General features: G+C 42.9%; 4 protein-coding genes across 5 annotated transcripts; 1 reads left to right on the plus strand and 3 right to left on the minus strand.

The window, feature by feature from the left end:
- Positions 1-80: 80 nt before the first annotated feature.
- LOC115671461 (protein SGT1 homolog) lies at positions 81-5,168 on the minus strand. 2 transcript variants are annotated; one of them, XM_030593028.2, is made up of 11 exons: positions 4,886-5,168; positions 4,219-4,288; positions 3,749-3,873; positions 2,990-3,134; positions 2,622-2,718; positions 2,466-2,531; positions 1,825-1,963; positions 1,586-1,615; positions 1,069-1,154; positions 844-948; positions 81-613 (listed from the first exon to the last, which is right to left on the minus strand). In XM_030593028.2, exons 1-11 carry the CDS (start codon positions 5,043-5,045, stop codon positions 506-508), a joined length of 1,131 nt encoding a protein of 376 aa, XP_030448888.1. In that variant the 5' UTR covers positions 5,046-5,168; the 3' UTR covers positions 81-505. The 2 variants fall into 2 exon arrangements, with proteins under 2 accessions (XP_030448888.1, XP_030448889.1); XM_030593029.2 differs by lacking the exon at positions 1,586-1,615.
- A 1,272-nt stretch (positions 5,169-6,440) lies between these two features.
- On the plus strand, positions 6,441-9,424 carry LOC115671455 (pentatricopeptide repeat-containing protein At5g52850, chloroplastic). Its single transcript, XM_030593018.2, has one exon. It carries the CDS (start codon positions 6,811-6,813, stop codon positions 9,145-9,147), a length of 2,337 nt encoding a protein of 778 aa, XP_030448878.1. The 5' UTR covers positions 6,441-6,810; the 3' UTR covers positions 9,148-9,424.
- An 867-nt stretch (positions 9,425-10,291) lies between these two features.
- LOC115671463 (probable NADH dehydrogenase [ubiquinone] 1 alpha subcomplex subunit 5, mitochondrial) lies at positions 10,292-12,119 on the minus strand. Its single transcript, XM_030593033.2, has 2 exons — positions 11,717-12,119; positions 10,292-10,720 (listed from the first exon to the last, which is right to left on the minus strand). Exons 1-2 carry the CDS (start codon positions 12,027-12,029, stop codon positions 10,524-10,526), a joined length of 510 nt encoding a protein of 169 aa, XP_030448893.1. The 5' UTR covers positions 12,030-12,119; the 3' UTR covers positions 10,292-10,523.
- Positions 12,120-14,727: 2,608 nt separating this feature from the next.
- On the minus strand, positions 14,728-16,745 carry LOC115671460 (probable WRKY transcription factor 27). The gene is made up of 3 exons (XM_030593027.2): positions 16,014-16,745; positions 15,806-15,919; positions 14,728-15,696 (listed from the first exon to the last, which is right to left on the minus strand). Exons 1-3 carry the CDS (start codon positions 16,526-16,528, stop codon positions 15,126-15,128), a joined length of 1,200 nt encoding a protein of 399 aa, XP_030448887.1. The 5' UTR covers positions 16,529-16,745; the 3' UTR covers positions 14,728-15,125.
- Positions 16,746-18,351: the final 1,606 nt, after the last annotated feature.

Raw genomic sequence — 18,351 nt, forward strand, 5'->3', positions numbered from 1 at the left:
TGCTAGTCCAACATGATGACCTCGTCAATAAGAGATGTTTTCATATATTCCACAAAATTACATCTAATAATACACCTTCCACACAAATAAAACCATGAACTGTCATTGGATTCGCAAAAATTAGAAAGAACAAGAAAATTACATATATCACCAACTTCATTAAATTTCTGCAAAAATTTTCTGTAGATCTTTTAAGAACTTGGACACCATCACAATGTGCGGCAGCATTGTTATGTCAGTCAGTGCGCGCAAACAACAGCAGACACAAAAGGGTAAAGAGCAAGACCAGAAGCCAGAGCTCTATTGCTTCTCAATTTGAAATTCACAACCAGCAACTTCATAAATAATAGTACATGGATTACCAACAACTAGGGTATTTCTATGGGAAGGTATTTCTACAGGATTCAGACGCAATCCATAAGGCACGATTCATGAAACTAGGACAGAAGGAACGAAAATGTAGACAGGCAAGACCTCTCTCGCAGAGTTAGAAAGGATCACGAGCCTAATACTCCCATTTCTTCACCTCCATACCTTCAGGAGGACTTCCCTCTACCTTCTTCGATCCCACTTCTTTCCAGTTTGTGGACAGGACTGTTCCATTTGACTCCACCTGTTCAATGCATCATTACAAGTATGAGTAAAATCTAGTTAATGCAATTGTATTCAAGGCAGTACCAAACCTTTGCTGAAAGCCTACCCAGTGAGGAAAAGATGCACTATCAAACATGAAGAAAAGATAACCTTTGCATGCCCATCATGAAAGAACCCAATGTAACACACAAAATCATGTCATGCATAAGCTACAGCTATGGAAGATAATCCAAGAGCCTTCAGCCTTACAAATGATTTTCTCATTGCTCTCCTTGTGTCTTCATCGGCATCCTTGTAGATATCTTGGAAAAATCTGTTCAAAGCTGCATCCCCATCCAACTTTTCTTCTTTCTCCTGAAATGCAACAAAATGACACCTCAGGTCGAAATCCAATTCTCCACAACATACGGTTGTAAAACAAACTCTACACCCTAGCTTGAGAAAGAGAAACGAGAGATCAGGTTGACAAAAAACCTCCTTCTTTACTTGAGCTTCGAGCTTATCCCAGTCTACCCTTTTTGGTTTTGATGATGGATACGAGGGCCTCTGAGATCCAGTGCCTGTGAGTTTCATTGGGTATGCTCATCAATAGTTAAATCCCCCAGATTATTCAACAGTATAAGAAGAGGTAATCTTTCTTCCGGACAGCCATGCTGAAACATGGTGGATAAATCATGTACAACCCATCAATGGTCCAATGACCAAAAGCAGACTGTTAGTGCATTCAATAAAATTGTTGCAAGACTCCATAGGTTGCCATGTTCCAGAGATGCATAAGCTTCTTGTTTAAATGACCTTGTTTGTTTGTAATATACTTCGAAATTGGTATATCTTATACCAAGAACCAGAGATATATAGGGAATTCCCCCTTAACAATTCCAACTTCCTGGAGTCCAAGGCATCATTTAAGTGAGACAAATTAGCAGCTATTTATCCATCTCAGTCTAATGACGAATAACACTTTCAGAATGGGTTAAGTAACAATGTGTACCTTCAGAATGAGTTGAGTAACCGTGTGTACCTTCAGAAATTTCATAGAAGTTAGCAAATCTAAGGTAATGTTGCAAGACATCAGGAATGAGTCCACATGTTCAAGAGGGTGGCGTCTATTTTTTATTTTATTTTTGGTGGGGGAAAAAAATTTTAGGAGGTTTGACAAGCTGAATACAAGCAAGAATTAAAATGTGGAGCACTTTCACTATAGGGACGAAAGAAAAGCGGAACATGTACCTGAAACTACAGTAAGTTTTTGAGGAACTGTGCTGTCCTTGCTAAATTCAAGAGAAATCCAGTTTAATGGCTCAGCTTTAGCAAGGCGGACTTCGATTTTGCTTGGCAAGACTTCATATCTGCATTTCTCCGGTGCAATCTGTTAAAAAAGGAATCAGAATGAAGCAGAGCAGAAAAGAAAACTGGATAAAAAGACCAGTAGAAAGTACATTCGCAGGACACGACTTGGTACTCAAGGAAAACTAAAAAGCCTTAATAATTCTATTTGAAGATCTCGAACAAGAATCCTGTCTCAAGAAATTGAACCCAAGAAAATCAACTGATTAATGCATAGTTAGTGCCTTTTCATATATGTAATAAGACCTATCGCAACAATGACCAACTCACACATGTTAAATATATTGGCCTCTTTGGCTACATTTGAAACAAGTAATTTTTTAAAATTCTAGTTTAAAAAATTAAGAAAAAATTATGTATGAATCAATATGTCAAGGTTAATATATTTTTGAAAGGTTTCTTAAACATATGTCAACTTGCAAAAGACGCAAGATTTGATCTAAAAGTTAACAGTCTACTGTATAAGTCACTACAAACAAACCTATTATAGAAGCTACTCTGCTACAAATCGCTGGGGTACACACCTTTCCGAATAGGCGGGGTTGAAAATGATATGCATCCTCACCAGGGACATCAATGATAACGCTAAGCTGCAAAGGACATCAATTAAGTCAATGTCCATCCTATTTTTCAAGCAGAAAAAAGAGCAATAAGCCCAACATCGATGAGCAAAGCCTCACAATTTGTTCGCCAAAATCAACTGCGACAGTTTGAGCTGGTATGCCCTTTGCAAATATAGTTATAACCACTTCCTCAGGCTTCTGGTAGAATTCATGCCTGCACTTGCAAAAGAGTAGCTGTCAGATTACTGATAAGCCTGCTTAACTATGGAAAGAGGCATGCATTCTAAGATCTTTTTCTAATGGATGCTACATAGGCTTTTGACTGGTAGAAGCATAAGAACTGCAAAAAATAATGATAAGCTGCAAACTTCCAAAGTCCAGACTCCTTAGAACTGTCATGATTTTGAAACTAACAGAACAAAAGTGCAGCTCATATACAATTGATCCGAAACAGATTCTTCAGTATCAAGCATAAAGCATATGACCTGTATTTCGGTTTGACAATCAACTGTGAAGTCGCCTGGTTGGGAACTTCATTCACAATCTGATCACTTTCTTGATCACCTTCAGCAGGTACCACCTGGGTTGAGGCCTTTTCAAGTGGCTGGTCAAGTAAATCACCAGATTCCTCTAAAACATAATTCCACACAGCAGTTGATCATTAAGATGTCATTTGATTTCCACAATGTGAAACAATTCATCCAAAAAGATCAGTACAAACATGCACACTCATGCATAAAAGGTGCCTAGATCATGTGAGAAGGTTGGCCTGTTCTAAGATAATAACAACGAGCCCAGCTTACTCATGCAACTGAACTAGATTCTCATCAAGTCCAAGTAGCTCCAAAACTAAATCAAATTAATTTCAATCCTCAAACAAGAAAAACTCGAGCAGCTTGAGCACCTAATCAAATAATTGTTTTATGATCTGTTTTAAATAGATTTGTACAAATTTCTGTATGAAGCACTATCACTGCTGCTCATTAGTATAACAAATCGAGAACCCAAGTTTGAGCTCAATTCAAGCTCATATTGATTGACTAGACACAAATTGAGCTCAAGTATATCGGGTATCTTACAGAATGAACTTCAAGATGACAAGCTTCATTTAACTCAGTTCAAGTATTGAACTTTAATTTCTCAAGTAGAGTCAAGTTCCGATAATACATTGTTGGATCCACTTGTCCCAATTACCCATTTATGCAAATTTATTCATCATCAAAGTGATTTAGCTGGTCTAGTACCTGCAATACCCTCGTCACACTTTTTGATTAAATTGGTGAATCTCGCATCCCCAGGAGCCAGAGAAGAACCTAATTCAAATGCTGCTTTGGCAGTCTGATACTCTTCAAGCTCATAACAAGCATTGCTGAAAGAGTGAGTGAGTGAATATCAGCTCAGGATGCCCTCAACAGATAGCTTTATATAAATGAACAAAGATAATTCAACTGCAAATCTAAAGCAACTTTACATGTATTATTTTGTGGGGAAGAACATAGCACTATATTACATCCAGCATATGTGAAATAAGATATACCTATCTTTTTAAAAGAGACCATTTACCACAGTGCGAAAGATTGTCACTATGACATTACCACAATCTCACTATTATGATACCAAAAAAACATGTTTTAACACACCATCATCACAATTTGCTGATGCACGGTCAATCCAGATGTAGAATAGGTTAGAGAGAGCCTTGAGTGGTACTAACCCCTTGCGAAAGTATGCTTTGGACATTGATGGATCTAACTCGATTGCTCTATTTGCATCCGCAACAGCCTCTAAAGAGCAAGCATAAAGAAAAACATTAAAAAAAATTTAAAGACAGATTCACATAACTAGAGGATATGCAGCATTCTAAACAAGACAAATAGATAATGATAAGAGGAAGGTCAGGTCAGCCACAGTATATAATCAACAATTTAGAATGCGAAATTCGAAAGTACATCTTAATCCTCCATCTTAATCAACCACGAAATCTCGACAAGTTAAAAGGATAAATTTACATCTCTCTTTTTCTCCGCCCTTTCTTTATTTTTCGCCTGTTTTCTCCTAAACAAGTAAACTGGGGAAAAAAATTATGCAGACAGAAAGATCACTGGCTCTCCATCGTCTTCCATTCTCTACCCAGGCTAGTTGCGTTGATTTAACACACTTCAGTATCAAGAAAATAAAACAAAACGTCCGACGAAGCGGAATCTCAGACCGATGCACTAGCCGTATACGAATCCCACGTTCATGAATTTCACATCCTGATAACAAATTGCATATAAAGCCCCAAAGCAATCCAACATCAACTGATTTCGCAATTCCTCAAGCACGAAAACAGATAGAACCAAAGGCTCGGCAAAAGAACAACAGAGAGGGAGCAAGTGTACCGGTGAAGTTGCAGAGCTTGAGGTTGGCCTGAGCGCGGTCGGCGAAGAGCTCGGCGTTATTAGGGCTGAGGGAGATCGCCTGAGTGTAGAGGTCGACGGCGAGCTCGAAGTGGTCGTCGATGAACGCTTCCTTCGCTTTGATTTCGAGATCGGACGCCATGGCCGGAGGATCTGAGGAGCAGAAGACTCTAGAATCGAAGCAGAAGCGAGAGGAGAGAGGCCGCGCAATAGAGATGGTGAAAAAGGAAACGCACGAGGATTGACTTCAATGGGTTTTGATTTTAATGAAAATCCGCTCAAATATAATGCGTTTATTTTCCAGAGCCTCCCATACGACGACGCAAGTCGAGCTAAATCGTGGGCTGAATTGGTAATTTCCCGTTGTCAAATCACCGATCTGAAGTAGGAAAAATAATTAAAAATTGAAATTACTCCAAATAAGCTCTCGCTAAAATCTTTTTGTAAAAGAACCAACTTCCTTTCTTGATTTCCTCTTCCTAACAATTTAAGATCATCCTTCTTTAGCCAAAAAGAAATATTCATTTCTTCCCCGGCGTGACGTTAAAAGGCTTCATCCCGAGTCTCGCTCGGACCTCAGAGTCTTTCGAATGTAAAATAATTAGAGGGTATTCCCTCTCTCCTGTAAAATAAAGGATATGAAGAGAATTGAGGGGTATGAGGTATGCAAGCCCCAGCATGTTAAAATAAGGTCTGCATCTAAGAAGGCAGGTCGCGGAAGCCCTCACAGGAGCGAAAGCTCCCTTATTTTGGTGAGGTTAACCTTAACAGCACCAATGATTCAAGATAAGCCCCCTATTATCCTCTTTTGTTACTTTTTTTCCCCCTTTAATATGTTTTTGGGAGAATCGCCGAAAAAATTTTAAATTTATTACAATTGTGTCAATTTTATCTTACATGTTTTCTCATGACAATTGAGTCCTAAACATTTTGCATTTGTGCTAATTCGGTCGATCCGCCCAAATGGACAATTTTTTAGTAATATTTTAATTATTTTTTTCTTTTCTTTCTTCTTCCACTGGCGGATGAGGTCGACCTCGCCATCGCTAGACAAGGCCAACCTCATGCAGGAGGAAAAAGAAAGAAGAAAGAAAAAAAATTAGGGTTTATACCACAAAAAACCCTAAACTGGGACACCTGTAATAAATTTACCCCAAACTATTTTTTTTACCATAAAAAACTCAAAACTGGTACATCTGTGAAAATTTTACCCCGAACTATTTTTTTTACCATAAAAAACCCCAAACTAGTACGCATATAACAATTTTACCCCGAACTAATTTTTTAATATTATTTTATTTTTCTTTTTTTTTTCCTTCATCTTCTTTATCTTCAACCTCTAGAGGTTGAAGATAAAGAAGATGAAAGAAAAAAAAAAGGAAAGGAATAATAAAAAATAATATTAAAAAATTAGTTCGGGGTAAAATTATCGTAAGTGTATCAGTTTGGGGTTTTAGGTGGTTAAAAAAATAGTTCGGGATAAAATTATCACAGATATACCAATTTGGGATTTTTCGTGGTATTAACCCAAAAAATTAAAGCGCAGTACCCTCGTATGATTATTTTTCCTGCAATACGATACCATCCCCTGCTTCGGCAACTGCGCACGTTCCGTCTTGACTCTAGTTGAGAGGCTCGACTTCAGAGAGCCAGAGAAATGCATGAATTACACACGAGTCGATATACGAGAAGGTGTTTGAATTCTTTTCGTCCTGCAGAAGATGGATGGCTCATTCTTGAGTTGGTTCACGGTATCTATCGTCGGAGATCTTCCATGCAATGATCGAAGCGCCTTACACATCGTATCTTGATCTCGAAGAACATCAATCTCGTGGCTATGTCGCACTTGTAAAATCATCGCTCTCAGCTCTCCAACATTCATAGTTCGTATAGCTAGAGAAAGAAACATGTCACGCCGGACCCTAAGTGCAGTCTTCAGTGAAAACCCATCATCACGTTTCAGAGATATTTGCTCACGGATATTGGTTTTTTGCAACTCACGGTCTCTTAGAGACGGTATATGCGTTCACAGCGCAGTTATCAAGTTGGGTTTCGAGGATGATCTGTACTTGAACAACAACCTCTTGTGCCTTTACTCGAAATGCCGTGGTCTTGAGCAAGCACGCCAGTTTTTTGATGAAATGCCACACAGGGATGTAGTGTCTTGGACGGGGCTTCTGTCTGCTTATGTTAAAAGTGGGAATCATGAGAAAGCCCTGCAGTTTTTTTCTTCAATGTTGATGTCGGGGCAGACTCCGAATGAGTTTACTCTTTCGATTGTTTTGCGGTCATGTTCCGCACTAGAAGAATTCAACCATGGATCTAGTATCCATACTTATATCGTAAAGAAGGGGATGGAGTCGAATCCAATCCTCGGTAGTAATTTGATTGATCTATACTACAAATGTGGTTATAGAGAGGAAGCTTGTAATATACTTATGCATATGGAAAATAGCGATGCAATTGCTTGGACAACAATGATATCGTCAGTCCTTGAAGACCGGAAATGGAACTTGGCATTACATCTATACCTCCGGATGGTTGAGGCCAAGGTTCCTCCGAATGAGTTCACGTTTGTTAAGCTTCTTGCTGCATCGAGCTTTCTTGGTTTGAAGTGTGGAATGCTTATTCATGCCCATTTGATAATGTGGGGAATTCAGTTGAATTTGATATTGAAGACAGCTATAGTGGACACGTACTCAAGATTTCACAGGATGGAGGATGCCGCAAAGGTCTTCTCTCTGACGCCCGATTGTGATGTGTTCTTGTGGACTACAATCATTTCTGGATTTGTGCAGAGTTCAAAAGTCAGAGAGGCCGTCAAGGCATTTCTTCTGATGGAAATATCTGGGGTTACAGCAAATCATTTTACGTACTCGAGCCTCTTGTCCGCTTGCTCAGCAATTCGGTCGCTGGAACTGGGACAACAGCTCCACTCAAGGGTAATCTTGGTTGGCCTGGATGAAGATGTTTCTGCTGGAAACGCGCTTATAGACATGTATATGAAATGCTCGTGCAGAGTGGAAAATGCATTTCAAGTTTTTAGATGCATATACTCACCAAATGTCATCTCTTGGACTTCCTTGATTGCTGGTCTTGCTGCACATAACTATATAAGGGAAGCTTTCCTGTTCTTCCTAGAAATGCGAGAGGCTGGAGTTGAGCCAAATTCCTTCACTCTCTCTAGCATTCTCGGGGCTTGTGGTATGACAAAATATCCTACTCATGCTATGCAGCTTCATGGGTTTATAATCAAAAGTAAGGCAGACCATGACATTACTGTTGGCAATGCACTTGTTGATGCCTATGCTGGACTGGGATTGTTCGATGATGCATGGGGTGTTACAAGCACGATGGACCGCAGAGATACCATCACATACACGACTTTGGCTACAAGAATGAATCATGCGGGTCATCATGGTATGGCATTGAAAGTGATTAGAAATATGGTAAAGGAAGATGTCTTGATGGATGAATTTAGTCTGGCCTGTTTCTTGTCCGCATCAGCAGGGGTGAATGAAATGATATCTGGGAGGCAACTTCACTGTTATTCTGTAAAGTCAGGCCTTGGCAGATGGATTTCAGTCTCAAATGGCCTAATTGACTTATATGCAAAATGTCAGTGTATGAAAGATGCACACAAAGCTTTTGAAGAAATACCTGAACCAGATACTGTGTCCTGGAATGGGTTGATCTGTGGATTGGTATCGACAGGGAATATATCTCCTGCTTTCTCCATGTTTGAAGATATGAGGATGTCAGGAGTCAAACCTGATTCGGCGACACTCTTGTTAGTGCTTTCTGCTTGCAGTCGCGGGGGTTTGGTCGATCTTGGTCTTGACTATTTTCATTCTGTTAAAGAAATATATCAAATAGCACCAGAATTGCATCACTATAATAGTCTGGTCAATCTTCTTGGCCAAGCAGGACGTCTAGACGAAGCCAGGGACATGATAGAGAACATGCCCTTAAAACAAAATGCAATGATCTACAAAACGTTGCTCAGTGCCTGTAGATTACATAAGAATGTACCTTTGGGTGAAGAGATGGCAGGAAAAGGAATGGAGCTTGACCCATTTGATCTTACCTTCTATCTTTTACTCGCAAAGCTGTATGATGCTTCTGGCAGATCTGATCTAGGTGATGGGACTCGCCAGATGATGAGAGATTTGGATTTGAGGAGTATGCCTCGGCTGAATCAACATGTCTCTTTTGCTGGAGATAGGTTCGATGTGCATGTGTAATACTTGTGGAAGTTCATCATGTTGGATCTTGCCTCCTCAATGATATATATGTGAGGATCATTGTGATTTTTCTGAGATTAAGCCACCTCCTGTTGCAGAGCTAAGAGATCTCGCTTCTGTTAGCGACTCAATTGTTTGATTGATCAGTCAAGTGAGAATATGGGCAATGTGACCTCAGGTCCTCAAGAGATGGAGTGTATCACAAAAACCTCATCTGTGGCAATGAGAAGCGGTGAAGAAATTTGTATTCACCTCAAGCTTCTGTCATGTCCAAAAATCTAACCATACAGTACTCATCACTTGGTCCTTCCATGGCTAGTCAAATGTTGCGAGGCAGAGCAATTTTTCCCTAAGCCTCTCAACCATCATAAATTCAACCATAAACATAATTTTGTGCAGGGCCATTACATACGCAGAAAGTGTCCGAGCCGAGCATGGAGTGTCATATCATTGGAGCTGAGATCTACAGACTCCAATAGTCAATGATGCACACGTGGGCAAGGGAGCAGTATCAACGCGAGACTGTTGATTTCGAATTATTACGACTCAGGGTATTTACCGATGAGTGATGAACATTATGCATACTGGATGTAGAGATCTCTCGGAAGATAATGCAAAGAAAGTTCCCATTACACCTGCCAGGCTGCCATACATTTCATCTGATCAATTAGACTCAATTTGGTTCTCACGTAATGAGTGAAGATGCACTCTGATTCCATATCCTACAAGTCTCAGATTGACAAAACGACACATCATATTTCTCTATTACCTGTTCCTTTTACGATACTTCTTCATAATATTCTGCATATGCTTGTATGATTGTCCCAGAGAGAGGCTTCTTCCTAGCTTTTCATCAGCAGGAAAAGGAACGATGTGGACTTTTGGTATGGAAGGAAGAACAAAAATTTTCTTCCTCGGGGAGAAGATATCGTCAGGGTAGGTTTTTCCCTTCTCATTAATCAAAGCCAAGTAAAAGTTCCAAACTACCGACATGTTTATCTTCTCTTGCCACTCGGATCGAAAGATTATAACAGGCTCATCGACAACTTTCACCGCAATCAAAGAACAAAATATATTCTTACTGGTGGAGAGACAGTTCCTTTCTGTCACACATGTAGTTTTCTCCCAGAAAATGAGGAACTCGTTACGAAAATCTCATTTTTCATTGAGTATGAAACAGAGCTTAGATCCCTCCCATGGCACAGAAATAAATAGAAAAAAACTTGAGATTACATGCTGAATGCTTCAAAATGAGTCCCGCAATGCGAACTAGTGCATCTAGAAGAAGGGCTTATTACAGAATCGCACATCAAAGAGAATATGGAAATCACATTCAGCCTTTGCAACTCGGTCAGATATCAAGCGCCAGTGGAGTGTCATGCCTTCAACTGAGATTCGCCAGAGGTCACTTCCGGCTTACTTTCCTTCTGGCCTATGCGAATAGCCTCCAGCGTCTTGTAGAACTCCTCCGGCAGTGGCCCTGGTCGGTGTTGGGGGACATGCTTCGGAATAGGAGCATCATTCTCAATAACCTCACACTCATAGTCGTCAGGGACACCCCATGGATCCCATTCTGCAAAATGACAACGTGCGCGATAAGCGCTGTTTATGCACAGATGATCTTTTCCTAACATTCTTCATCTTAGACATCAGGAACGACATCAGCAGAATGTGAAACAGAATTATGAGTTTGGTTATACGCTAAACAGTAACTAACAATCCAAGACTTTCGAAATTTCAACCCTCCCAAAGAGATATCAGGAACTTAATAGACTCAATGAAGACAATGGCAGTTTTATTCAGCAAACTTCCATGCTAAGATTCATTGCAATACGCCATCTCTAGACTTGCTGCTTCCTGCAAAACTAAAGTCAAGATGCCTTGCAACCGATACAGTAAAATATTCGCAACCAGGGCGCTAATCTAGTCGAAAGAGCAAAGCGAGAACTTCCTTCAAGGCTTATCCAAGAAGCAGCCCTATGTGAAATAATCCTAGTGCAATGACCCCCTCACATCGAACGCAAAAGCCTACACTAAAGCGTTTCACTGGCACGGGGGTTTGCCAAAGAATATGACTTAAAACAACAGGCACGGACGGATACAACGATCTCGACCAACGGCACATACTTCCCTCTGAACAATAAGCAATGCAGATCTCGAGGGAGGTGGAACTATCAGAGTCTTCAGGTCCCTAAAGCCCGACACTTTATTGGAGGCTTTCAATCAGCAATTTCCACTACAGTCATTCTCATTTGCTCCAGATTCATCAGAGAGATTTCATCCTTGTATCGCGAGAGCTAAATCAATCGATAACACACCACTCTAACGATCATTGCGAAACCTAACAGCGCAATTCCAAGGATGCGCAAACGGAATCGTTCATCTTAGTAGATTATGCGTAATCTAAATGAGCATATATAAGAACATGTAAATCACTGACATCGAACCCTCTTTGACATCGTAAACCAATTCACCCTCATCCATCCATCGAGATATCACTGCACTACCAGAACCTATCGAGAAAACGCAATGCAACAAGCAATCGTAAGCAGTTTTGGAATCAACGGACCGATCATTTTGGAGATGAGGGTGAGCTCGTCGCGCGCCTCCTCGATGAGCTCCTCCACCTGGCCGCACCCCAGCCGCTTCTCGATCGTCTCCCAGTCCTCCTCCTCCTTGCACACCTTCAACCGGTGCCGCGTGAAGCTCTCCACCGCCTTCCGGTAGCCCTCGTCCTCGGGGACCGCCTGGATCTCCTTTAGGGTTTTGCCGTAGAGCTCGATCAGCACCTCCCTCGCGTTCGGGACCACGTCCAGCCCCACGATCCCCGTCGTCTGCTTCACCTTGGCCATCAGCGGCCGCCCGATCGCTCGCAGAAACATCTCTGTCGCCGGCAGCTTCGCAAGGCACTGGATCGATCACTCTCCCTCAGCAGACAGCAGTTGGCTTGAGCTTCAGGAGAAATGGAGGAGCGCACTGAAACTTGCGCTCGTGAAGTGGATTCTTGGGCTCAGTTTGGTAGGGCCCAAGTTCGATCTGGATGGGCCGCAGATCAAATGGGCGGGCTTTTTTTATGGGCCTTTGTGTCTAGTTTCTTCCCTATTGAATGATTGATATGTTTTATCTTTTTTATATGGTATTTAGTGCGTGTGAATTATCTAGCTTAAGTAAAAAAATCATCTCCTTAAAAAAAGAAGATGCTTTCCCTTGCCAGGTAAATAATTCGGCGTACGCCGCACGGCAAGGATGCGGCGAAATATCTACAAGTACCGATGTCTGACTCGGGTTTTCCGGCATAAATCACGCATCTGGCGTGATTTAATGTCACCGACTGATGCTCAACGGAACTCCTCTTTTTCCTCGAAACTTCCGCCCGGTCGAGTATAAGACCCCCGCTCGAGGACGAGTCTTGCTTCCTCGGGGCGGAGGAGGAGGCGAAAGGAGAGTCTTAGCTACCTGCTTGGAGTCACTCGAAGAAATCCATGGTCAGATCAGAGAGTAGCAAGCTTGCCTCCGACGGAGAATGAGATTGTCATGGGAAGGGCTACAAGAAGGTGTCGAGGCAAGTAGTTTCCATTGACAGAGCTATACTTTTAAGGTTCCCTGATCAAATCACGTCGTACGTGTTTTTTTAAGCTTGCAAAGAAGTTCGGTCTTTCATGGAAATGCTTAGCAAAAATTCACGAGAAAAGTGGTCGTTGATCTTTTCTTCTCCATGTCATTTTTGCTAAATCCAATCTTGCCCGTCTCAGTTCAGACAATTTTGAGCGCGCACGACCGAGCTCATGGGCCGAGCCGAACCCCACACTTCGCCCCCAACACGCGAGATCACGAAATCGGTCCAAGATCGACCCGGCTCGGCCCTCCCAGAAAGGTACGCGCAATGTTGTAAGGCATCATATAGCCTTACAACGTCTTTTTGTGTATAATTGTCTCTCATATCATATTAAACAAAAGCCGATTTAGATATTAATTTCCATGGACAGTGATGGATCGTTCCTCATTCTTTTCTTCTCGTATATAGTCACGTATTAAGTACATTACTCGAAAGCAACATCGATGCCGCCCATATAATTTTTTTGTCATTAGAAAAAGATCCACATGTTGCCGTACAGCCCATTAAATAAGCACAAGATATATATGTGTGTGTGTGGAGATTGTTTATCATCGTCTAGGAGGAAATAATTTTTTTTGGATTTGTTCGCTGAATAAATCCAAATATGGGCCGAGAGCTTTTGAAGTTGTTTTAGATGGAAATTATCCCAAAAAAAAAAAAACAAAAAAGGGTCATGCATAATTAATTTTCAATTTTATTTTGTGGGTCATCAATTCTCTGTTAGTAGTAACAATTCCTTACGAAGATAAGATAAATCAACTTGCATTTGCTAAGATAAGATGAACCATCTACTTGTAATTTGCCAATTTCCATCATGAGATTCCACAACAACCTCATGGGCGATGCATGTTTCGAGGATGCTCGCTTTGATATGAACAGCTCCGCAATTGATTATAGAAGCCCATCATAATTGCCATCATTATTAACAATGATTATTCTAATGGCAATTAAAAAAAAATGCATTTATTTATATATTATTCCTCATCTGCGCAGGACCTGATGAGGAGATGAGCATAAAGAAATTGGATGAATAAAATAGGATTGACCGGCTATCACAACTGAGAATAAGATATATTTGACCGGAGATTTATAAATAAATAAAATGGAAATAAAAAAAATAAAAAAAAATTGGGGGCCATTAGCGTGAGGGTGTGAAAAGACAAAAAGGGATCTTGCGTTTTGTCTCGTGATAAAGGCGACGGGCGCGGAGCCGGTCACGCTCTTCAGCCTCCCTTACAGGGAACCGACAACTGTCATGCACCCACTTGCCTTTCCCCTCTATATATATTTTTAAGAAATACGAATTTGATTTTCTTTCATTTTCTTTATTACATAAATAATTCCACCTTCAGCTCCGGTTGACCTTTCTCTAGATGAATATGTGTCCCTTATGTTTTACATGGAGCAATTGCGCAATTTAATGAACACGAAAACTTAAAAACTCATCGAGACGAGAATAATAAAAGTAATCGAGAATGGTCATTTGTAATCACGCGATGATGGATTAGGATTACGCATCGGTGGCTTCTTTACACACATACAGTAGAAATAAAAAGAAGATTAAAATAAATAGAACTTTTTTGTGAGATATCTTATGAACATATGTAAGTTTGCGTACTTGGTAAAGGAAGCGGGTGATCTTATCAAAGTGAGTTTCTTTGTAGTTTTACATGTCGTGGATGAATTGATTCTTTAGCACGCGTCGGATCGGTGACTCGATATGCACATGAGAAATACGTGACGTTGGTATTATGCAGGGGAAGGAATCGAATCAGCCAAAACACAAAAGAAGAAGAAGCTGGTGGGTGGCATCACGGCAAAAAGGGGTCAAGGCAGGGCAATGCTGGTGACGAAAGAGAGCACAAGATGAACACGATAAGCCCACCAACGAAACGTCGAGAAAAAAATGAACAGACGGTAGAAGAAAGATGAGAGAGAGAGAGAGAGAGAGAGAGAGAGAGGGGTTTGAAGCTGCTAAAGCTCATGCTCACGTCGATATTCCACGCACAGGAGATCATGGACGCCTACAATTGTTTCTGTACATACAAAACCGAAAGGTAAGACTCGAAGACGAGAAAATTGAAAACGAAGAAAGAAGACGGGTGAAGAAAAGTGATAGAGAGAGAGAGAGAGAGAGAGAGAACTGAAAAGTGAAAGGAAGAGAGAAAAGCATGGTGATGGGGGCGGACGGAAGAGAGATTCTTCCTATCTAATCCCTTTCTATGCCTAGTTGGTGGTGGACGAAGATCTATCAAGAAAGAAAAGAAAAAAAGAGAAAGCTTTCATGTACGAAACGATCCAACTCTATGTATGTATAAATATCCACGTCAAGCCTCCGACTTTGTGACTTTTTTCCGGCGGTTCAAGGGCCCCCGCCAGCGCCGGCAGCGGCGGAGCTGAACCGGGTAAAGTCCGCCCGGCCCGGGCCCGACGAGAAGTTGTCTCCGGAAGCCGGGCTCCGGCCGAGCTCTCGGAACCCCATGAAGATCTCTTCGCTCATGGCCGCCACGTTGGGTATCAGCAGGTCGTCCTCATCTTCCTCCTCGCGGTCGTTGTCCTCGTCGTCTCCGACCAAGTCCTCGCTCTCCTTGTCCATGCCCAGGTCGTCGCTTATCAGGAGAGCGCCGTGATGGGCCACCTCCTCGTCGATCGGGGCCGTCAGGGGGGTCGTCGGGGAGAGGCTGGCGGTGGAGGAGGAGCACGGGGCGGCGGGAGCGGAATGGGCCGGGCCGATCGGGTCGGGTTTCTGGAGGGAGGAGGAGGAGGTGGTGAACTTGTTGCGGGTGCTGCCGGCGAGGGAGTTGCGGTGGGTGGGACGGGGGTGGGTGTGGTCGCCGGTATAGGTGATGATGAAGATGTTCGGGTCGGCGTTGCTCCGCTCCACTTGCTTCCTCGCCGAACAACCTTTGGAGCTACTGCATCTGTAATAGTTCCTGTTCATCATTTTTCATTCAAAATTAAAAAAAAGAATGAATGAGACTGCGACTGATGAGTTATGTGAACTGAATCAAAAGAGTGTGAGTTCATGGAATCGCTGTGGACCTCGGGAATGGAGAGCCTTTGATGGGTTTTTGACCGTACTTACGCCAAGCCCACGGATCGGACGACAGATTCTCCGCCGTCACATGGCAAACCGACTTCTTCTGCTGGCTCTTCCTGCCACAGAAAACAAAAGAACAAAAGAAAAGGAAATTCAAAATCTCTTCTGATGATTCGGTGAAACTGTTTGGCGAAACGGGAAAGCTCTCACCTTTTTCTAGATCTTGGTGTCTGAGCCTGCATGGCGGGTAGAGGGAACGTAGAAGAAACGGGCCGAGCGGGAAGCACTTTCCGGTCGAAGCCCTGGTGGTGCACCGCCTGTTTCATCTTCAGCTGCGGCGGCGGCGGCGGCGGAGGAGGAGCTTGGAGGGCTCCAATGGCAGGTGCCGAGGAAGCGCGGTTGAAGCGAGGGCCGACGGCGGCGTTCGGCGAGACCGGCGCGCGGAAGCCGTTGGCGGCCGCGAAATCGGAAGCGAGCGAGAGGGAACGGTCGACGTCAGGGTAAAAGGGTCTGTACAATTCCTGCAGCTCGTCGAGAGCTCCATTTCTGGGCTCGACGAGATTCGGAAACCCAAACGGGCCGTCCTCTTCCTCCCCGAAAGTCAACGAGGCCAAGCAAGCCAGCGTCCTCTCGCTCCCCGGGGCGGCGGCGGCGGAGGCGGAGGCGGCGGCGGCGGCGGAGGAGCAGCTCCTGACCAGGGCGCTCAGATCCCAGTCTTCGGCCATTGAGGGCAGAACGAGCGAGTACCTCGAGACAGGCCAACCTCCGAACTCGGGTTCCTCTTTCTGGGTGCAATGCTTCGTCGTCTCCGGTTCATGCAATTGGGCGAGGAGAGAGAGGCAGAGGCAGAGAGGACGGCGCTGACTTTTGGGTGGTGAGAGAAAATAAAATTGAAAACAATGACGAGGAAGGTTTAGAGAGAGAAGGAGTGATGGAGGAGGGTGGGGGAGAAATGGTGGTGGAGCACTGACTTGGTAAAATTGCTAATTTATATATACACCAGTGAAAGGACACCGGAAAGAGGAGGGGAGTGGGGAGAAGAGGGAGGAGGAGGGAGAGGGGTGTTTTCGCCTTTTCGTGTTTCTTTCAATTTTTTTTATTTTTTTATTTGTTTTTTTGGGGGTGGTGGGGGTCCACCGGGGAGTGGGTTTTTTGTTTTGGTGTCTGTGTTGTGTCCAAAAGTGGCTTTTACATTGACTTTGCGAAAATGTCAAAATGGGGACAACATCGCAAATCGCTGAGCGTGGGGAATGGGAAGGCTCCGATGCTTCCCTCCTCCGAATATCCCCATTATAAAAAATAAAAAAAATAAAAAAAAAGGAAAAAGAAACAGAGCGAAAAAGATGCTCTCGTCTGGGTCCTGGCAGAAGAAGAATCCGTTGCGACTCTCCCGATTCCGTACTCGAGCTCTCATTGGAACACTTCTCTCTCTCTCTCTCTCTCTCTCTCTCTCTCTCTGAGCTCGTGAAAGTGAAGGGATTCCTCAGTCCCACCGCGTGAGTGCACTCTCCGGTTTTTAAGACGATTCTCTGTAGTACCCCGGAAAGTTTGTCGAAATTGATAAACTCCGAGCTCGTGAAATAGCTCATAACTTGATACATTAGGTAAAGCGCGACTAAAAATCTCTCGATCACAAACCTCGATGTATCTCTCTTCCCAAAAGTTTAAGAGAAAATGTCGGTTGGGATCGCATCGTACCGGAACTCGGTAATGTATTGGATCCAAGCCGAGAGAAGCTACTCGGTTTGCTTACGAAATTGATGGATGAATTTTCACTTGTACGGTGGGAAATAATATAAGGGGGATACGGGGGGAAGTGGTCGTGACGCACCCTGGCGTGACTGCGATGATCTCGCTTCTGCTTGTCCTGAGGCTAACAAAACATGGGGAAAATTCCAAATAAATGCATGAAGTGTTCTTGTTTTCTCAAATAAGAGCATGGAACATACATTATTTCAAATAAGGGTCTGAAGTGGTTATGACAGTTTCAAATAAGGGCCTAACCTCGCCGGCCAGTCAAATATTCCAGCTGGTCAGTGACATTTTCATCCAAAAACAAATTTATCATAAATTTAAGTTCAATTAAACTAAAAATTAAAAAGATAAAAAAAAATTTATAAGAGAGAAAAAATGCAAGTGAGAGGGTTGGCAAGTCGCCGTCCCATCATTGCTGGAACGGCGATGATGGCCGATGAGGTCGCTCAAGACCCTCGCCAGAATTGGAGAGGGTGGCGACCCTCTTTCGGGTCCGGGGGAGGGTCGCTAGACTTGGACAAACCCAGACCAAGGCGAGAGCCGCCAACCCTCACCCAGATCTAGAAGAGGGTTGTCGCCCTCTCCCGGTTCTGGCAATGATTGCTAGTCCTTGCCGCCGCCCCACCAACGATGGGGTGGCGGCCACAAACGGAGTTTTTTTTTATTTTAACTTTAGCCTTTTTTTTAGTTTGTTTTCTTATGGAAAGAAAAAATCAAAAAAAAATTAAAAGGAGAAAATGACCTTAACCAGACGATGAGATTAGATCATTTTTTGAGACTAGTATGGTCACTT

This window comes from Syzygium oleosum, unplaced genomic scaffold (genome assembly GCF_021117445.2).
Source record: "Syzygium oleosum isolate NSW1041296 unplaced genomic scaffold, Sole_v2.1 Sole_v2.25, whole genome shotgun sequence".
NCBI lineage: Eukaryota > Viridiplantae > Streptophyta > Magnoliopsida > Myrtales > Myrtaceae > Syzygium > Syzygium oleosum.